Source organism: Trichosurus vulpecula, chromosome 4 (assembly GCF_011100635.1).
Source record: "Trichosurus vulpecula isolate mTriVul1 chromosome 4, mTriVul1.pri, whole genome shotgun sequence".
Lineage (NCBI taxonomy): Eukaryota > Metazoa > Chordata > Mammalia > Diprotodontia > Phalangeridae > Trichosurus > Trichosurus vulpecula.
In genome coordinates, this window is record NC_050576.1 from 275,301,954 (window position 1) to 275,324,410 (window position 22,457).

Below are 22,457 nucleotides of genomic sequence, written 5' to 3' on the forward strand. Positions count from 1 at the left end.
GTCTTAATGCCTTTCAGATTTCTTCTTGGGGAAAAAAGGCTAAGACAGTGGAGTAGTTGTTTCCCTCAAACCTCCCTTTACCAGAATTGCAGAAAAAGATGTTTTTCACCAGATAGAGAATCATGAAAGCCAAATCTTTAAAATAATGAACACTACACTTAATTTTAAAACAGTCCATGAAATATTGAACAACTTCAATACTTAGAGATTCCATTCTGTGTTCCCACCACAGCCCAACTCATCCCAGTACTAGGCACTGTAATAAATCCTTATTCTATTCCATTCCCCCTCTTTCCTCTGTGTGCTAGGCCTTCTGAACTTGTGCCACCTGTTGGGCTTGGGCTTCAGGATTTGGTTGTGATATTTCTTATTGGTTCCCCTATGGCAGTGACTTGGCCTAAACCCCTCCTTTTTGTTCGGAGAGATGTGAAATGCTGATTTTATCCAGCCATGAATACCATACTACAGCACAGTAATCCAGGAAAACTCTTAAGAACCTTTGAACAGAGACAATAAAGCACTGATCATTTTGAATCTGCACAGTGCTACCAAAGAAAGACTCTACACTTGAGATTAGAATTTCAAGAACAAATAATAAATTTTGCAAAAAGCCGAGAGAAAATAGTGCCTAAGACCAGAGAGAGCACTTAAGAAGTGCTTGTTGACTGAACTGAAAGGTGTTCTGCAGTAATAAGAAATATTGAGAATGTAAAAATATATGCCCAAAAAAGTCAAGGAGCTCAAACTGCAACCAAAAATCACATGTCCTTTATTGCTGAGTCCAGTCATCACTGAAGAAAGATGGGCCTTTGGCAAAAGAGAAGAATTTGAAGCATTCCTGCAAAAAAAAAAAAAAAAACCTGTACTGGTGAGCCTCAATATCTGACATGTTAGCACCTTAAACAATAGAAACAAATGACAGGTAAGTAAGCATAATTATCAACAAAGGACAAAGTCAATTCTTACAGGCTTTTTTAAAAAATTGGATTGAGGGTTTTGGACCTATGGGGTTTGAGAATAAGGACAAACTGAGGAATCAAAAGAAGGGAAGAAGAACTGGATTAAATTCTTTGATCCCCTATAAGTAAGTCTGTATCTTCTGTGGGAAGGAAAACAGTCAGAATATATATGAATGGCAAGAGAAGGGAGATAAAAGAAAGTGCAGCCCTTCAATGGAGCAGCAGGATTTTTGTCAGAATATACTAGCTTCAGAGTGTATTATAAACAAAAGTAACTGAAAAGACAAGTTACTGATATAAAAAGGGAAGGGATAAAATCAGTACAGAAGGGATGAATATAAGAAAACATAAATTAAAGAATTACATTTAAATTTTAAGTATGAATGGTTTCAAAATCCAATAAAATAAAAGAGTTACAGAATGGGTGAGACAACAAAACCCAACAGTTAGATGAATAGAAAAAATATATGAAAAATGAAAGTATATGCAAAAAAAAATTTGAGAGACTGGAGTATAATTTGCCATGTATTATCAGAAATTTCAAGCCTTGCTATTGGACAAAACAAATAATTCCTCATCTAGTTATAAAAAAAAGAAATGTTATACTTAAAGTTATTATAGATGATGAAGCAATATCAATAATTGACAAATGCACCAAAGGAAAAGTCATCTCAATGGGAAGATGGGGGGACGCGGAGGGGGGGGAGATACCACATAGTTAAAAGTTAACACCACCATAACTGTAGGAGACCTTAATTTTCTGTTCTCAGAGTAGGACAAATCTAATAAAGATAGATGCCTGAAAAGAATACAGAACTGAAAAAGCATTTGAATAAATTCTGAATGAGAATATTAAAGAATTTACATTTGTTACAGTATCACATGATTCTTTTACAAAATTAGATCACATATTCAGATAAATTTCAAATAAATGTTAAAGAACAGAATACTAAAAACATCGTTTATACCCTGTAACACAGTAAAATAATAATTAACAAAGTTAACACAAGCAAAAGATAGAAACTTAAAATGAGAGATGTAAAAGACATCCCAAATAAAAAACTGTTGGTAAGAGAATATTAGTGAGAGAATATTAGTCATGAATCAATACCCCAAATTTCTAGCATGTAGTCAACTGATGCAGTTTTCAGAGAAAAAAAGAATGTACATCAACAACTTAGAAAATGAAAATATTACAATTTTAAAACTGGGAAAACCATAAGTAAAAGTAAATGAGCACAAAAGTGGAAATTTTGAAAATTGAGAAATAGATGAGATGTAAAGTAAAAAGTCTGTAGAAATTATAAACAAAGCTAAAATTTGCATCCTTTTAGAGAATAACAAAATTGATAAAATACCAGTTATCATTTAAATGAAAAAGGAAAATCAAGTACCAAAACATGTTGGAATCTATAACATACAAAAGCAAAGAATTGTAGCAAAACCAAGAATTTAAAAGATATGGGGGAATACTTAGTAAAATACAACATTTCTAGATTATTAGAATAGGAAAGAGATTTTATCCCAATCTCAGAAAGTCATAAAACAGCATTTAAAGGAAAAACTCCTTGGTTTAGATAGATTTACTGATTAATACTATCAAATTTTTTTTGAGGGCAGATAAAAATTTCACAATGTATATTTATTCCCCGCACATTACATTCTTCACCACAGTTAAAACTGAAGAGTTTAAAACAAATCAGGAAGGGAGAAAGTAAACAAAGCTATCGACAAAATCATTCATTACTATTGATATTGAACTTTTAAATAAAATCCTTACAACAGAACTTAACATGGCCAATAAGTTACTCGATATGACTAAAACATTGGGAGAGAGGTTGTCATAGTCCATGGTTGGGTTGTACCAATGTAAGAAAATGACAGATCTAAATTAATTTATAAATTTGATGCTATTCTGATCAAACAACTAATATGTGCTTTATGGGACTAGACAAAATAGTATAATTCACAAAAGGGAAATGTGCAAGAAAAAAAAACTGGGAATGAAGATTAGCACTTCCTGACTTCATTTTACATTATAAAGCAGTTACCATCAAAACTTGATTTTGAAGTGGAATAGTGGATGCGTGTAATAGACTACGGAAAAATTAGAAACAATCTTAACTCAATAACTCATTGTTTGAGGGGGGAATGATGAGGGCACAGTCTCTGGGAACCCCCTTGAATCTGGAATATAGTCTCTGGGAGCCCCCTTGAACTGTCCTTGAATCTTCCAACTAGATCTGGCCTTCCCCTAAGGCCATAAGCCTTACATTATCATTAGGCCCAAATCTCTACCTAGCCTTGCCCTTTATTGTCCAGCTACTTCCCACCCTTGATACTATCACTATCCATGCCTTCAGCTACTTCCCACCCTTTTGATTGCTGGAGTCTGACCTCATCTTGTCCTCTTTAGATTCCTCCTCAAGACCCTCCCTAAAGCCCTCCTCTAGTCACTCCAGACCACCCCTCAATCCCTCCCACAATCTTTGTGTATATAATCTCCATCTTGACTCCATGAAGGTGCTCAGATTCAATCTAGCTCAGCTTAGATTGAATCTGGCCATCTTGTGAAAACAGGTGTCACAATGGGTGGGATTTCTTAAGACAACCCATTATGGTGAATCCCTAATAAACTTTGTCTTTTCCCTTGGCAAAAAGAAAAAACAACTCATTGTTTGAAAACATGAAATGAGAAATTATTTGGACAAGACTCACTAGAAAAGATAGAAGTCATTTGACAGATTATTTTACACCAACACCTTATGCCATAGACCATAATAAACTCAAAATGGAGATGTGACTTGAATATTTGAGATCACACCATTAGTTTTAAAAAAGAGAGAGGAGAACCAGATAAGGTATATTTCAAATATGGTTTGTTGGAGAATTCTTAACTAATGAGGAGATAGAGAAGATGATGAAGAATCAAAGAGGTAACTATTATGACATGAAATTGAAAAACTTTTTTGCAAACAAAATCAATGCAACTAAAAAAAGCAATGCCTCAAACCATCTTTGCCTCAGCTCTGATAAGTGTCTGCTTAAGTACGTGAAGATATCAAATATTATATGAAATACTAACATCTTAATTATATTAGATAAATTAATATCTTAGTATTGACATAATAAATGATCATAATTTTCACTGTCAATATGATGTAAGATTTCTTTAAATTACTACTAAGGAAATACAGATCAGAATATCATTAAGGTCTTACCTCATACCAAGAAAACTGGCAAAGGTGACAAGCTATGTGAAAAAATTAGTTGTAGAAAATGGAGGTGGGGGGAGGCAAACTAATATGCTGCCAATGTAACTGTAAATTGATAGAGCCATTTCTAGAAAACAATTTAGAATTATACTAAAAAAAGAGGCTAAAATATCCATTGCTTTTGACCCATAGATTATCCCCAAAGGCATATATACCAAGGGGGTCAAAGACAGGAAGAAAAGGCCTGTATACACCAAGATATTCATAATAACACTTTTTGGGGTAGCAAAGACCTGGAATCGAAGTAGATATCCATTAATTGGGGAATGACTGAATATATTATGGTATGTTATTGTAGTGTCAAGGTAATGGCCTAAGAAACACAGTTATAAAAAATTAAGAGAAGCCCCTGTTACTCCTAATTCAGCCATTGGTACAACCAGAGCAAGTCTGTGCCTATTCTCTCTCTACACAATAGCCTTAGATCTTGTGTTTTGCAGATTAAAAATTCCTACCTACTTCCACCAGTCTTCCTGACTGCCCTCATGAATATTATCCAGCTTATCAATGTCCTTAAAATGTGGGATGACAAACTGAACACAATTCCCCAGTTTGATTTCTCCTAAGAGCACAGAATATGGGCTCCACTATCATCTTCCTTTTTGGGGAAGCTATTATGCTTCTCTTAATGCAACCTAAGATTTCGTTAGTTTTTTGGTTTTTTGTTATGGTGCACACTGTTGACTCATTGAGCTTTAAGACTACTACTAACACCTCCCCCCACCTATCTTTTTCCCATCACTTATCATGCCTTGCCTCATTTGCGTATATGAAATCTGTTTGTTTAACCCACATTCAGTGCTTTATATCCCTATTAAATTAAGTCTAACTAGATTCTATTCACTATTCTAGGCTATCAAGATCTCTTTTTTAATTCTGACTATCATAAAAGATGCAGTATGGTACAGTGGAAACAGCACTGCCTCTGGCATCAGAGGACCTGGGTTCAGATACCATTTCTCATCTATACTGACTTTCTAGTTCTTAATACACTTTTTCTATCATCCCACCTAGTGTATCAGGTATTTGTGAATGCACTTCAGAATGCTAGAATTGGATTCATAGGACCTGGATTCCAGTCCTGGACCTGACATTTACTTCATTGAACAAGGCCCTTAAGATGTACAGTCCTCAGTTTCTTCATCTGTAAAACTGAGTGACTTTTACAAAATAATCCCTGATGTGTCCCTGATATAAACTAATGATCCTCTGATCTGTGATGCTGTGTTTTTCATGATGGCTTTTGGCTTTGTATTTAAATGAACTGTGAGGGAAGGTAACCAAGGATCCCATGAAATGTTACTGGCTTTGGGTACCTTATGAAAACCAACTCTCCAACTCCTTTATTTGCTCCTCCAAAAGAAGCTGTGAGATATCCTTTAACTGTGACTTCTGTTTTTTAGCGCTATTTATAATGTCAATATTGATACGGTTCAGCTCCTTTAATAGTTTGGTTTGTTGTGAGCACACATTTTAAAGTACTAATAGTTAAGTGAATGTGATAGATATTGTAAAAATCTGTGATTCTTAGTGTTCTATCCCCCTTTCCACATCTCTAATTTAATCATGTTGGAAAGAAGCCATATGGATCTTGAAAATCATTTTTTTTTCTTTGTTTCTTGGATTGCTGGGGTCAGAGGACTCATGAACTTCTGTGCTTAGGTGAGCTCACTTTCAGACTGTGTAGGGTCCTGTGGCTTTAAATTGTAGGGAGGAAGTTGACGCAGGAGAGACAGATACCTCAGGAATGAAATTGTGAAGACACAAAGCCCTTCTGATGTGGAAGAAAAACGGAGATGTCTGATGGTACTGATATGGATACACTGTGAATGAATCAACCAAACTTTATTTTTAAAAGATTTGTACAGAAGATGAAAGCAAAAGACAAGTAATGGAAGATGAAGACAAGGGAATGACACAGTCCTTTGAGAAGACTCAGGAATGCTGATGCTCAGAATGAATTTGAACAGCCAAGAAAAAGCAAGGACAGCAAAGATCTGGAAATCTCATGACTTAAACTATTGCCCGTTCCCCTACCCCCCTCCCCTTATTTTTTTTTTAAGGTAATGAAGTCTGCAAACTATAGGCCAGTGAGCTGGATTTCTTTTCCTGGCAAAATTCCAGAGTATATTTTTAAAGAGTTGGCTTAATGGTAATTTAGAAAATATAACCATAATTAGAGAGGAAACATAGATTCATCATGAATACCTGTCTAATGCCATTTGCTTGTTGACAGGGCTATTAGACTTAAAGTTCAGGAAAATGTAAGCTATTAATTTTCTAGATTTTATTTTTAAAACATTTGACAGATTTTGTCTTGATACCACAAACTTCTTCCAAGAAACGCCCAAACATTAGCCACAAAGCAAATTCCCCCCAAAGGTAAGCAAAACCTCCTTATAATGATTGTAACTGATAGTACGTGCCACTTCGCACTTTTGTAGTTTACCATTTCTAACTGAAGGAAAGGACTTGTACTTTAACTTGAACAATTTGGTATTAACAGTGTCCGTTGAATTTTCCTTGAATTCTGGTTTCTTTTAGTGATGTCTTCATTTGGATCCTTGTAAACATTGTTTGGTTTAACTTTCTTTGAACACAATTACACGTCTCGAATTCTTCATTTGTTTTTTCAGGATGTGAGATTATTACATTTCATTCATATATATACATACATATACATATAAAATAGAGTAATCTATTTACCAGTTCCAGGGCATAGTTTTCTACTTTATAACAAGGATAGTGCTATTAATATTTCTTAAAATCTGGGTCCTTTCAATGATTAGCTTTCTTTGAGTGTTAAGCCAGTTGTGATATTTACTGGTTACAAAGGACTTTGAATATTGAAACTAGTTGACTGGTTGGACCCAAAGTCACTAAAATTTTTATGTCAACTTGGAAGGAGTTAGGATGTCTCCCTAATCTGTGCCGAAATTTTTATGAGTGACTTGGATAAAGATAATGCTGTCTTGCTTATCGAATTTGCAGAAAATACAAAGCTAAGAGGCATAGCTTACATATTGGATGGCAGAAACAGAATCTGTCACGATCTAGGGAGGCAACATATTGAAAAAATTTAATGGTGGTAACTGTAGTAAGTTCCGAAGACCACTTTCACAAGTTTGTGTATGGGAGGTGCAAATCTGGTAGCAGTTTTCACAGGGGAAAAGAGCTAAGCATTTTGGGAGAATGCAAGCTCACAAGACAATAGCATTATTTAGTAGTCCCATAACAAAGGAAATTTTCCCTTTAAGAGATTTATAATAAGTAACACTAGGAAAGTGGTAGACTTACCACCCTGGGCAGAACTTACATGTATGATTGTGTTCAGGATGGGATTTGATTAGTTAGAGAATATCCAGAGGACAGCCAAGTTGGCCAAAAGCTTTGAGATCATCAATCAACAAACATTTATTAAATGTCTTCTGAATGTCAGCCCTGTACTAGACTGATGGTCACAGCTTATGGTCTATAGTAGAGAAAATGTGTACACAAATAAGCATTTACAAAATAAATACGTGTTTTGTCAAGAGAAAATTCCTGTAGAGATCGTGCCACGTAGGGATCAGTTGAAGACTTAGACTGGGCTGGGGAAGATGGGCCAGTTTTCAAAAATTTCAAAGAGTGTAACGTAGAAAAGGGGTTAAGCTTGTTTCCCTTGCCCTCAAAGTGCAGAATTTATGAGTAAAGGGTGGACATTGCACATTGACATAAGGAAAAGTTTATGACCCTAGAGAGAGAGATACTTGAAAGTAGAAAAGGTTGTCACAAGATCAGGTCTATTCCTCTTCACAAAAGGTCTTAAAGGTAGATGAGGGATTTTGGTTAGCTTCTGGAGTCCCTTCCAACTCTCAGACGGTCTGATTTTCCTCTAAAATGATAGAACTGGCCAGGCTGCCTTGTATGGCCAAGACGACTTTAATGTGTGACTTTTGATAAAGTAATTTTTATATGATTTCAAGTATGAATAAATAGCCCATTTTTACCTGAAAATAATGCATTGAAAGGAATTTTACTTATTTTTACTGATTTGGGAGAAGTAAACAATTACATTTATATTTGCTTATTTTGGTTTTAAATTACAGGACCGTGTCTATGTTCAGCAAAATAACGTGGAGAATGTCTACAATTTGGGATTAATTATTTTTCGAGATCAAGTTGTACGATATGGGTGTATTAGAGATCACCTCAGGCAAACTCTGTTGGACATGATTGCAAGAGAGAGAAAAGGAGAAGTTGTAGACAGGTATGATTTTGTATTTACTGCTGCAAGTTTTAAAGTGGATAATATACAGAATTTATAAATAGTGAAATTATCTTTGAGTAATATTCTTTGGCTGATCAATTAATGGTTGAAGTTTAAAATTTTGGAAAAATCAAATACATTAAATTTCCTTTCTCTCATATACTTGTTTTAAAGAATCAAAAGCTTTTCTTTTAACTTTAGACATCATGAATATTTTTTAGAAAATAAATTTATTAGAAAGGTTCCTATACACACTTGTCCTCCGTGTTGACTTTTCATACAGTTTTCATTCTCATGCTTCTGTTAACCAGTTTTAGTTTGTTCTCTTGGCCTTTTTCATGAGAAGTCCATATTCTGTTTTCATTATTTCATCGTTTTTCAGACTTTTAAAAATTGAGCCCTAAAGTCATATCAGCTTTTACATTTTTAAATTAAACTGTATCAATTTTTTTCTTTCATTTCTGACAATAGCTAATGTACCTTTTTAAAGTTTGCAAAGCACTTGAAAAATATTATTTCATTTTTATCCTCACAACAACCCTGCAAGGTAAGTGCTATCATTATCCACATTTTACATTTGAGGAAAATGAGGCAGGCTGGGGTGAAGTGACTTGCCCAGGGTCACACAGCCAGTGTGACCTCATCAGAGGTCACATTTGAGTTCAAGTCTTCCTTACTCCAGGCCTGGCGTTCTACACCCTCTGACGCCCCCTAGTGGACTCTAGGTTGTATTATTGTACTGTGGCTCAAGGGATATGATGACCCTTTCCCGTTATGTTTCACTGCTGTGGTCAAGATTGGCCTGAAGCAGTCTGAGAGAAGTCCTCCAGGATACATACAGTATCTTAATCACAACATTAGAACTAGTATAGATTCCTTTGTACATGGTATGTCCTCTCGTAGTGGCTGCTTGAGTATAGACACGATTTTCTTTTTTTGTCTTTATATCATCACCACCTACCACACACCAAATATTTGCTGATTAATTAAGAATTAATTTTATAACAAAACTTTGTCCCTTTTCCAGTAAAAATAAGTTACTTGTGGGGAGCCTGTTTAATCAAATTGAAAGTTTCATGAATATATAATACATTTTAAATAATTTGGTGTTTTAATCCTTTTTAAGTCTATTTCTGTCTGTTGTCTAAATTGTTAAATTTCTTTTCACAGAGGTGCAATAAGAAATGCTTGCCAGATGTTAATGATCCTAGGTCTTGAAGGAAGATCAGTTTATGAAGAAGATTTTGAAGCTCCATTTTTGGAGATGTCTGCAGAATTCTTCCAGGTAAATTAATATTGATGTAAATAAATACTCTTAGAATGTGTTCATGTGGAAACAGTATAATACAGTTAGGAGTAAAGTTTCCTATGTAAATACAATACATGGGAAACAACATTTCCTTCAGTGTGGCAAGTAGCACAAAGTATTTTAATTATTTTTTATTTAATTGAAATATTCATTTGTAAAACAATATTACAAAATAGGCTGTATAGGTATTACTACAGTTGTTTTATAGTGAAAGTTTCCTTACTGGCCGTTGATGAAAGTTTTATAGGAGGTGCTAAACGGCAACTTGGGGAATTCAGTTGTTCTTTGTAAATGTCTGAAGCCCTTAAGCTTTTTAACAAGGTACATTGAGAAGATATTTTCTCTGTAAATTTGTGTAAAGATAACATGTCGTCTATCATGTATTTTTCATACTTTCCTTAATGTCGATCAGATTAGAATTAAAAAGAATTAATTAGCCAGGAGTAGAACTCTTTACAGGGTTGGTTTTAGGTTGCTAGACTAATTCAGCTTAAAGGCTCTTTTTGACTTAGGTATTATTGTTAAAGAGCCTCATTTCACCTACAGAATGGAATTTGTTTTTAAAGAACTACATAATTAGATCCCTTCAACAACTTACATAAAATGTTTATACCACATTTTTATAATATTTTAATTACAGATGGAAAGTCAGAAATTTTTAGCTGAAAACAGTGCTTCAGTTTATATAAAGAAAGTAGAAGCAAGAATTAATGAAGAAATAGAACGAGTGATGCACTGCCTGGACAAATCAACTGAGGAGCCAATTGTGAAGGTGGTTGAGAGAGAACTAATTTCCAAACATATGAAGACCATAGTAGAAATGGAGAATTCTGGGCTCGTGCATATGTTGAAAAACGGAAAGACAGAAGGTGCGTTTAAAAAGTGTTGAAGTGTTACTAGGTTCTTTAAGCTTTGTGAGTCTTTGAAATTAATTGTGATTTTTCAAATATCGATGTAGGTTCTTCAGGGGTAATAATAGAGCATCATTCTGGGATTACTCTCTTATTGATCTTAAGTACTTGAGCTTCTGTGCTTCTGGGGTGTCTGCCTACTAAGAATCTTAAACCTGTCTTAGAAGAACTTTATAATCTCCTGCCTCCCTTCTTTTCTCTCTCCATTTTCCCTCCTTCACTTGAGTTTCCCCTTGACAGAGAAAAAAGGTGAGCTCCAGGATGCTTTTCCTACAAATTTTAAAACAAGTAATTGTAGACATTGATATTTTCCCAAGTTCCTGAGCTTCTCTTTTGTGATTGGAAATTGAAGCATTGGGGTGTGGGTGTGTGTGTGTGTGTGTGTGTGTGTGTGTGTGTGTGTTTTAATAATTTTTTTCTCAGGAAGTTTAATGAAGTCTCAGTAAGGTTGTGGTCAAATACTACTTTTGGCTTTAGTATTTAATAGGAAAGTTCTTACAATTATACGTATATTTTGAAGACCACTGAAAGGTAGGACAGAACAATAAGGAACTCTTAATAAGATTTGAGGAAAAAGTTAAATGCTCCACTTTTTTGAGGTTAACTGTATTATTGACAATTGTGTTTAGATTATAGGATTTTAGAGGTGTAAGATACTTCCACAGCTCCTTTTACTATACCACACTAACTCCTTTTGTCCTTGTTTTCCTAAGAGAGTGACTTTAGAAAAGAGAGGTTACAGAGGCAGTTAAAACATAATGGAGAGATACTACAGGAAGCAACTGCTTTTATGATACTTGCATTGTCATCAAATTTGTTTTTAAATTAATATAATTATAAAAATATACACACAAATTCAACTATCTGATATTTTGTGCTTCCTGTCAACATTGTCAGTAACCATTTTCGATGCACACTAGTTTACTAAAGGCGTTAAGGAAAGTTTCTAAGTATATCTGAAACACCTAAAGGATTCGTGGAGAAAGAGCTGTCTGATTCATAGTAGTGATTGCCTGAGGTGCCAGAGCTGTTCCAGCAGTCCAGGTGAGAGGTGATGAGGGCTTGAACTAGGGTGGTAATTGTGTGAGTGGAGTGAAGGAGAATGTATACAACACATTTTGGGGAGAGAGGAACAGGATTTGGTTAGCGATAGCCAGTCAAGTGCCAGATCCTGCAATTGAGCAGTGGCCTTACATAGCTGATAGAGTACTGAACTTGGAATTCCAAAGAGCTGAGCTCAAATCCTTCTTAACATTATTTTTATGTTCCTGGACACATTACTTATCATCACTGAGCCTCAATTTCCTCATCTGTAAATTGGAGAGCTGGGCTTCAGTGACCTCGAAGATCCCTTTTATCTCTAGATTTATGGTCCTTTTTCTGTGCCTTTGCCCCTGCTTACTCTCAGGATTTTTGCTTTCTTTGAAGATTCGGGTCAAGTTTTACTTTCTGGCAGAGCAGTGAGTAAGAATGGGAAAACCTGTACTCAGGAAGGCCTGAATTCAAATCCATCCCCAGACACTTAGATGTTTGGCCCTGAGCAGGTCACTTCACCTGTTTACCTCAGTTTCCTCAACTATAAAATGGGGGTAACAATAACATCTACCTCCCAGGCTTGTTGGGACGATCAGATGAAATCAGATTTGTAGAGTGTTTAGCACAGAGCATGCGTTCATGAGATTGTGGTTATGATTATTTAGTATAAAACCAAGGTTTTTCTCTTCATATTTGGGGTAATACTGCACTTACCCCATGGTTTAGGAAGGATGTGGGGATATGAACTAGTCTGAATAGTAAATAGTGCTAGTATGTCATTTTTTACTCAAATAATTTTTCCTTTTCTTACATCTTTGCTGACCAGCCTTTTCCTTTTACACACAAAATAAAAGAACCATGTGCAAAATATATACAAGCTATGGAAAGCGTTTAATTGCCTAAGTACAAATTTAACAATGGTACAATTGGTACCAGTTTGCCCAAAGTGCTTTTGCTTCACAAATTTCATTTAGTATGTATATACAAGTCAGACTCAAAATATCCATTTTTTAAACTTGAGAAATTCAGTAGTAGATATTACCAGGATTCTGATTAATCATTTACTGATTTAAGAGAATATTTTAAAAACTTAGTTGATGGAAATTAATAATTTAAAATATAATTTTTTAAAAATATAATTCTTATATTAAAAGGTAAAAAAAATTAAACCATATGTGTAGATAAAAATATTGATTTATAATGAATAATAATTTTATGCTGTCCATTTTGTTTTTAAAATATATGTAAAATTATTTTACTAACAGATTTCTGTCTGAATTAACTAAATTGATGACCATTCTCTCATTAGTATTAATCCATTTAAAATTTTTCTCTTTTTATAATTCCGTACAGGAATCTGAAGATTTTGATGGAGTTGCCCACCCCCCAGCCCCTCTTCCCCCTCCAACTTCTTAGTAGTCAAATCTTACTGAGATTCTTAGCCAATTGAGTGAAAAACCTCTCTGAATTTAGATAGGTTTGTCCTTGGTTGACAGATGTGAATAGCTGTAAACTGGGCTTGTACGACAAGCTGTTCCAACTACTCCTACTGTCATAGCCTTCAAGGATATAGGGTCACTTCTATTCAAAAAGAGATAATAGAGTAGTATTTTATTATAGTAATCTTTTTTTTTACAGTTTCAAGTTGCTTACATTTTAATCTCATAGCCTTAAAATGTGAGATATGGGAGATGTTTATATCCTAAATGAAAGATGATAAATTTAAAATAAAACAATCTTATTTTAGTACAGATATTGTGGTAGGATATTGACTGGTTCCCACTAGAGGAGTCTATAGAGTTACTCTGAGATGGTATATTCAAAAGCAGACTTTTCTTTCCCCTGTGAGTTTTAAATAAGGTTAACAAGGATGAGGGGGAATTTTCAGATGATATTTAAATCTTGAGCAATTTTTTACTGTCTTTTTCTATATGATTCTTGCATTCTTTAGCTGATCTGATTAGTCATGGTTATCACTTGATTTTCAAAAGGTGAACAGAAGCAAAAAATGTTTTCAATGCTTACAGAGCTTCAGGTCATTTTGATTTTCTCCCTAATTGTTATCATAAATATTGCTGCCATAATTTTCATTTTTATAAGATGTTTATAACAACAATATATCCAATACTAGAATTAATAGGTAGGTAAGTTAATCAAAGGTTCTCTAAAATGTTGATAACATTTTGGAAAATTGTTTTGCTGTAACGTGTTCTAACTTTGATATTTTGAGGTCTCTTCCTCGTAATTTAACATTTTAATACATTATACAGTTTTCTCTTAAGGAAAATAAATTTGATTCAATTATTTGGTATCTAATTCTAGTTGGATTGTTTTTAATTGCATAAGGTAACATCATAGTGGAGGACCACTAATTGCAGCATTAATCAATAGTCTTTCTGAAATACTGTAGTCATTTTTTTTCTTTCTAATTCTAGACCTTGCTTGTATGTACAAGTTATTTAGCCGTGTGCCAAACGGTTTGAAAACAATGTGTGAGTGTATGAGCTCATATCTAAGGGAGCAAGGTAAAGCCCTCGTTTCTGAGGAAGGAGAAGGAAAGAATCCAGTTGATTATATTCAGGTAAGTATTTGTGCATCTTTATTTGAATATTTCCATTAGCTTTTTATAAGGTCATGACAATAGGCACATTTAAGAGATTTTTTAAAATCCCTCATACCTTTACTGTAAATGGTCAAGCTTTGGCCTGACTATGCCATAAAAGAATACCAGACTGTTAGACTATCTTAAGTATTTGGAGAAAAGGGCCAAATTTGTGAGTCTTGCATTTTCTGTCTGGAACCTAGACATAGCTGATTACTTTGACATGCTAATAACTCTTACCTGGACCTCCTTACTGAAATAAGTACCTCTAAGAATGGAAGCATATTGCGAAATTTACAAATATTCTAATTGTTTGAGGCATTAATATTTCACAAAGAAAACATGATTATGTTCTTACCAGAAACATTATAAATTATCATAATTTTTTAGGGGTGTGTATATATTTTAACTCAAATCACTAGTTTCTTTAAACATTCATTTTTAGTTAATGCTGTCACTGTTTTGTACCTAGCTTCATTGTCCAGCCATTAGGATGAATCTGTCATCTCCTCCCTGCGTATAATTGTATACAAAACTACATTGAAGTGCCTTTAAACTTTAAACAAGGAATTACATGGGGATATAAGTGTCCAGCCCTATAGAATCAGAGAATAGTTGATTAAGGGGACCTCAATGGCCATCCAGTTGAACACATAACATGAAAAAAATCCCTGTTATGACACTTACAAATGGTGATCCAGCTGTTTGAAAACTACCAATGAAGGGGGACCCAACTTCTCTTGGGCCATCATATTCCAGTTCTAGACTGCTTTAACTGATAAGAATTTTTTCTTGATAATATGATTAAATTTGTGTGATTTAAAAATTAAATATATAATAAATTTTACATGATCTTTTTAAAGTATTTCTGATTGTGCTTCCTTCTGGATTTACTTCTGTTCTCTTCTGGGCATTTTTAAAAATGTTTCATTAACGTTTGGGGGGAACAAGATTGCTAATCTTCAGCCCTCAGCCACCTTTCTTTTTTTTAAAATTACTCCCAACCCCTATGCTTCATTATAGGTCCCATGGAAGTGTGGTTTGTCATTGCACTAATCAGAATTCTTGGAGTCTTTTTAAAGTTTTTTCCCGTAGCAATACTGTTGTCCTTATTTAGATTATTCTCCTGGTTCTAAACACTCTGCATCAGTTTATATTGCCCAGGATTTTCTCAAATGTTCTCTTTCATCATTTCTTTTCTTTCTTCTTAATTTATCATTTATTTGCGTGGGGTTGTTGGGGTTATTTTTTTTAGTTCCATATTCTCTCCCTCCCTCCTGCTCCTCAGCCACCCATCCAGAAGGCAAACATTATGTCGCTTATAAATATGAAAACATGCAAAACATATATCCATATTAGTCATGTTAGAATAACAAAAAAGGCAAGTGTTTCATGATTTCCTAAGAATAATAATATTCTTACAATTGTATACCATGGCTTGTTCATCTGTTCCCATCCCAATTAATGGAAATCTCACCCCTCCCTTTAGATTCTACTTCTTTTTTCATTTCTGAGTCTTTTGCTTTTGGAGTTTTAAGAAACAGTCCATGGATTTTTCTATCTTCCCTCTATAGATTTTGTTTATGATGTCTTGTTTTTATGATGATTTTTGGAATCCAGTGTTCCTTAAACCATTTCTTCTTGTTGTGCTTCCCAGGCCAGTTTTGTTTGATATCCTATAGCTTACTTTTTTTTTTCTGCCTCAGTCTTGATTTTGTTTTAATATATCTGGCACTCTGAAATTTATTGATTTCTTTTTGATGTATTCTAGTTTTTAGGGTGTCAGTTCCTTAGGAAAAGCTTACAGCTTTCTTTGATAAGCTATTTATTCTTACTCTTTCCCCCAGATCTTTATCATTTATCTCCTCATTTCTTCTATGTCTCCATGCAGTTCTTGTGGAAAATCCATTTTTTTCTTTGAGTCTCTCTTTGGTTTAGAGTTACTTTCCCCTACATTTGGAGTTATCGCTAGTTCTACAGCAGTTTTATATATTCAGTGTCTTCTTTGGTTTTCTCATCTGTTCAGCTTTAGTTTCTGAAGGAGGGCTTTGTCAGGGCCTCTCCTACACTTTTTTGGGTGGGACCCTCTTTGGTCTTTCACTTTCCCCGGGTTCCTGTGCTTACCTCCACTTCCTTGGGTTAGGGCTTTGTGGCACACGAGGAGCACAGTTAGTTCTCTATCCTGTTCCAAGGGAATTCTGTGGTCCCCGCAACATGGTGTGAGTGCCATTGCCTTGCCCTTCCAAGGTCCCCACCCTGGAACTTGGGGACCTCAGCTCTCACTACAGTTTTTCACTAGATGACTGCCAGCTTGTTTGTATAGACACCATGTTCTTTTGTAATTTTTACCCACTGCTCCTGTCTCTGTCATTTGGGGCCAAGGAAAATGGGTCTAGTTCTTCTTTCACATGACCCCTGTCACATACATACCTCCTGAATCTTTTCTTTGCCGGGCTAAGCATGCCCCAGTCCTTCACTCTATCCTTATAAGTTATGGACTCAGGACCCATCACCACTTAGACTGTACTCCAGGCATTCTTCAGTTCTGCGGCTGTGGCCCCTGGAACTGAGTACAATGCTCCAGATGAGGTGTGAAGGGGGGAGAACACCATGAGGCTGTCACTTCCCACTTCTGTCAGCAGTGCACCTGTGTTCCCACCATAGCCTGAGATCACATTAGGAGTTTGTGGCTGCAGCATCAAAGTGCTGACTCACACCGAGCTGGCAGTCCACTTAAACCCCTAGATCTTTTTCAGAATAACTGCTGTCTACTCATTGCATTCCATCTTATATTTGTGAAGTTGGTGGGATTTTTTTTCTTGTAACTTATTTATAGCTGTTGAATTTAATCATATTAGTCAGCCCAATCCTCTGACCTGTCAAAGATTCTTTTGGAACGTGTTGTTCCCTGTGTTAGCTATCTATTTCAACTTTTTGTTATTTTCAGATTAATGCCTATCACTTTACCCAGTTCATTGATAAAAATATTAAAGTTTCTGCCCATCAGTCTAACCAATTCTGAATCCATCAGGTCTTTTTATCCTGTGAGCTTATAGCTCTAGATATTCTCCCCAAGTATAGTACAAGATAACTCTGCTGATGCTTTGCTAAAAACTAGGTACTAATTAATAATCTTAGCAATAAAGAAATGTGGTTAGTTTCATATGACTTTACATTCCATTTTCTTCTCAGTAAACAAAAACATAGAACATTTACTTTTTTCCTTATTTATTTATTTAATGTATTTAGTTTTCAGCATTGATTTTCACAAGATTTGAATTACAAATTTTCTCCCCATTTCTACCCTGCCCCCCACTCCAAGATGGCATATATTCTGGTTGCCCCATTCCCCAGTCAGCCCTCCCTTCTGTCACCCTACTCCTCTCCCATCCCCTTTTCCCTTACTTTCTTGTAGGGCAAGAGAAATTTCTATGCCCCATTGCCTGTGTATCTTATTTCCTAGTTGCATGCAAAAACTTTGATTTTTGAACATCTGTTTTTAAAACTTTGAGTTCCAAATTCTCTCCCCTCTTCCCTCTCCACCCACCCTCCCTAAGAAGGCAAGCAATTCATCATAGGCCACATATGTATCATTATGTAAAACCCTTCCACAATACTCATGTTGTGAAAGACTATATTTTGCTCCTTCCTCCTATCCCCCTTTATTGAATTGTCTCCCTTAACCCTATCCCTTTTCGAAAGTGTTTGTTTTTGATTACCTCCTCCCCCTGTCTGCCCTCCCTTCTATCGTCCCCCTTTTTTTATCTCCTTCCTCCTCCTTTCCTGTGGGGTAAGATACCCAATTGAGTGTGTGTGTTATTCCCTGCTCAGGTCAAATCCAACAAGAGCAAGATTCACTCATTCCCCCTCACCTGCCCCCTCTTCCCTTCCAATGAACTGCTTTTTCTTGCCACTTTTATGTGAGATAATTTACCCCATTCTATCTCTCCCTTTCTCCCTCTCTCAATATATTCCTCTCTCATCCCTTAATTTGGTTTTATTTTTTTTAGATATCATCCCTTCATATTCAACTCACTCTGTGCCATATACATACACACACACACACACACACACATATGTATATGTATATGTATGTATGTATTCATTCCCTTCAGCTACCCTAATAGTGAGGTCTCATGAATCATACACATCATCTTTCCATGTAAGAATGTAAACAAAATAGTTCAACTTTAGTAAGTCCCTTGTGATTTCTCTTTCTTGTTTACCTTTTCACACTTCTCTTGATTCTTGTGTTTGAAAGTCAGATTTTCTATTCAGCTCTGGTCTTTTCACTGAGAAAGCTTGAAAGTCCTCTATTTTATTGAAAGTCCATATTTTGCCTTGGAGCATAATACTCAGTTTTGCTGGGTAGGTGATTCTTGGTTTTAATCCTAGTTCCACTGACCTCTGGAATAGCATATTCCAAGCCGTTCGATCCCTTAATGTAGAAGCTGCTAGATCTTGTGTTATTCAGATTGTGTTTCCACAATACTCCAAATTGTTTTTTTCTGGCTTCTTGCAGTATTTTCTTCTTGATCTGGGAGCTCTGGAATTTGGTGACAATATTCCTAGGAGTTTTCTTTTTGGGATCTTTTTGAGGAGGCAATCTGTGGATTCTTTCCATTTGTGTTTTACCCTCTGGCTGTAGAATATCAGGGCAGTTCTCCTTGATAATTTCTTGAAAGATGATTGTCTGAATCTGAGTCCATTTTCACTGCCTGGCCATGTTCCCAGCCAACTACTTGAGCCTTGAGTTTTTTGTAGGGTTATGACTGCTTGTAGAGTATAGAGTACTTTGTCTCAAGCTTGAGGGGCTGCGCTGTTGTTTTCAGAGCTATTTCTACATAGCAAGCTCTGCCACAGCAGCGCTCCTCCTCCCCCAAGAACCACCAACCCGGGCCAGACTCAGATCTTAAGCAGGCTCTGCATTCCTGATCTGATCTGCCACTCAGTCCCTCCCACCAGGTGGGCCTGGGGCATGAAGTAACTGCAGCTGTAGTTCTGTAGCTGCACCACCCCGCTTCCCCCCGGGGTGGTGGCCGAACTGGGAACTCCTTTCACTCTGTCCCCAGCAGCTTTTCCTACTAACCTTCTCTATTGTCTTTGGTTGAGAAGTCTGGTAACTGCCACACCTCAGTGATACAGGGCACTAGGCCCTGTTCCACCCGGCTCCCGTCCTGGTTGGTCTAGGCACGGCTCACGCTGGACTCTGCTCCACTCTACTCCCAGTTCCGTGTGTGATAGATCTTATCCCACGACTATCCAGGCTGTCCTGGGCTGGAGCCCTGCTTCCCTCTGCCATTTTGTGGGTTCTGCAGTTCTAGAATTTGTTCAGAGCCATTTGTTATAGGTTTTTGGAGGGACCTGGGGGAAGAGCTCAAGCAAGTCCCTGCTTTCCAGCTGCCATCTTGGCTCCAACCCCATAACATTTACTTTCTAAATTTTGAGTTCCAAGTTCTCTCCTTCCTTTCTTCTTCCCCCGCCTCCCCTCATTTGAGAGGGTAAGCAGTTTGATATAGATTATACATGTGCAATCCTGTGAAACATTTCCATATTAGCCATGTGGCAAAAGAAAACATAGACAAAAGCAAGAATAAAAAAGCAAGTTAAAAAATTATGCTTCGATTTGCATTCAGACTCCATTAGTCTTTTCTTTGGAAGATAGCATTTTGAATCATGAGTCCTTGAGAATCGTTTGGCATCATTATATTGCTGATAATTGATCATCATAAAATATTCCTGTTACTGTGTACTGTGTTCTTCTGGTTCTGCTCTCTTCACTTGCATGAGTTCATGTAAGTCTCCAGGTTTTTCTGAGAACTTCCTACTCATCATTTCTTGTGGAATAATACCATTCCATCACAATCACATAGCACAACTTGGTCAGCCATTCTGCAAATGATGGGCATCCCCTCAATTTCCAGTTCTTTGCCACAATAAAAAGAATATGTTTAATATGAATGTGTATGTAGAGCGTATATCAGATTGCATTCTGTCTTGGGGTGCAGGGGGGGAGGTAAGAGAGGGAGAGAAAATTTGAAACTCAAAATCTTATGGGAATGAATGTTGAAAACTAAAATAAATAAATTTTTTTTGAAAAATTTAAAAGTTCATGCATACCATTCTTAATATTGCAAAATTAGAATTTATTAAAATGTTTTTTTCCCTCTTGTAAGGGCTTACTGGATCTGAAGAGTAGGTTTGATCGCTTTCTCCAAGAATCATTCAATAATGACCGGCTCTTTAAACAGACAATTGCGGGTGACTTTGAGTATTTTCTCAACCTCAACTCGAGATCCCCAGAATACCTCTCGTTATTTATTGATGATAAGCTTAAAAAGGGAGTCAAAGGAGTAAGTATGAATACATTTGAAGCTATGTAAAAGTAAAATAGATTGATAAGTTAAAACAGTGAAAAGACAATTACTTTTTATGATTCATGCGTAATTGCATTCTATGAAATCATTTGTGGATTAGTGTGATATTTTTACATTGAAACATAAGTAACTTCTATATTTCAGTCAGTAAAATAAGTATCAAGATCAAACTATAAAAGACAACAAAGCTATGGTACATTTTCATCTGTGAATGAGGCTGCAGCTACAACTGTCATGTCTCCTTTTTTGTACATATTTATCAATGTGGCCCACACTTTATACTATTGGAACCATTCAGTGGGGTAGAAGTTAAGCATTCTCAGTTCTGCTAGATAGGTGATATACTAGACACACGGTTGATACAGAGTTCTGTGTTGTGTGGCAGCATCATGTGTTGCTGTAAGGGATAGTCATCTACTATTTATTAAGCACCTAGTATGTACCAGGCACTGTACTAAACGTAAGGATACAACCAAATGTTAAAAAGCACATATAACAGTTCCTCTTCTCATGGAGCTCACAGCCTGATAGGGGAGACAACATGCAAACAACTACGTACAAACAAGATAGATACCAGGTTCAATTGGGCGTATCAGAGGAAAAACACATCAATGAAGATTGGCAAAGACTTCTTGCAAGAAGGACTTTAGCTAAGGCTTAAAGGAAGCTAGGAAGCGGAGAGGGAGAGTGTTTAACTTTTTAAAAAGTTCAGAATCAGGAGGTAGAGTGTCTTGTGCTAGTAAGAACCAGGGAGGTCAGTAAGTTGTAGGAAGACCAGAAGTTGGGGGTGGGGGTGGGACAGAGCAGGATGGTGTGATAAAAGGCTTTAAAAGCCAAACCAAAGATTTTATATTTGATCTGGAAGTAATCTGGAAGCCAAGGGAGTTTATTGAATAGGAAGGTGACAGTCAGACTTGTATTTTAGGAAGATGAATTTGATAGGTGATTAGAAAGTAAACTGGAGTTAGAGGCAGGGAGACCAGTCAGCAGGCTATAGCAATAATCCAGGTGTGGGGTGATAAAGCCCACACTAAGGTGGTAGCAGGGTCAGAGAGAACAAGGCATCTACTAAAGGTGTTACAAAGGTGGAAATGATACAACTTGGCCACTGATTGGAGAGGAGGGCTTGGGGGAGAGGGGGGAGGATGGAATGTGGAGTTGAGGATGACAACTATGTTTTGAGCATGGTGTCAGCCTCACCAACCCGGTCTGGGTCATTGGAGGATAGGAATACTCAATAAGGAGGTTAGTTAGAGGGGGAGGGGTTGGAAGGAAAATCATAGGTTCGGTTTGGGACATGTTGAGTTTCAGAGGTATATGGGATATCCCATTCAAGATGTTTGAATGGCAATTGGAGATGCAAAACTGGAGACAGGGAGAGAATTTAGGGATGGACAAATAGATCTGACAGTCATTTGCACTGAGATGATAATTGAATCCATGGGAATTGATGGGATCACAAAGTGAAATGCTACAGAGGGAAGAGAAAAGTGGACCCAGAACAGAGTCTTGGAGGACATCCACTGTTAGTGGGTGTGACATGGATGAAGATCCATCACAGAAGAAAAGAAGTGGTCATAGAGGCAAAGAGAAACAGGAAGGAGCTATGTCATGAGAGCCTAGAGCAGGGGTGGGGAACGTATGGCCTCTAGACTACACCTGGCCTAGAGGAAAGAGAATATCGAGGAGAAGTGTGATCAACGGTGTCCTAAGCTGTAGAGAGGTCCAGAAGTGTGAAGA

The 22,457-nt window shown here is 36.4% G+C and overlaps 1 protein-coding gene across 1 annotated transcript in view; it reads left to right on the plus strand.

Annotated features, from left to right (window-relative positions):
• Positions 1–22,457, plus strand: part of CUL3 (cullin 3) — a 115,088-nt gene that overhangs the window by 67,269 nt on the left and 25,362 nt on the right. The window contains exons 4-8 of the mRNA XM_036754520.1: positions 8,323–8,483; positions 9,654–9,768; positions 10,433–10,661; positions 14,174–14,319; positions 20,517–20,693. Of these exons, the coding sequence (XP_036610415.1) occupies positions 8,323–8,483; positions 9,654–9,768; positions 10,433–10,661; positions 14,174–14,319; positions 20,517–20,693 (828 nt within the window). The remainder of the gene's footprint in view (positions 1–8,322; positions 8,484–9,653; positions 9,769–10,432; positions 10,662–14,173; positions 14,320–20,516; positions 20,694–22,457) is intronic.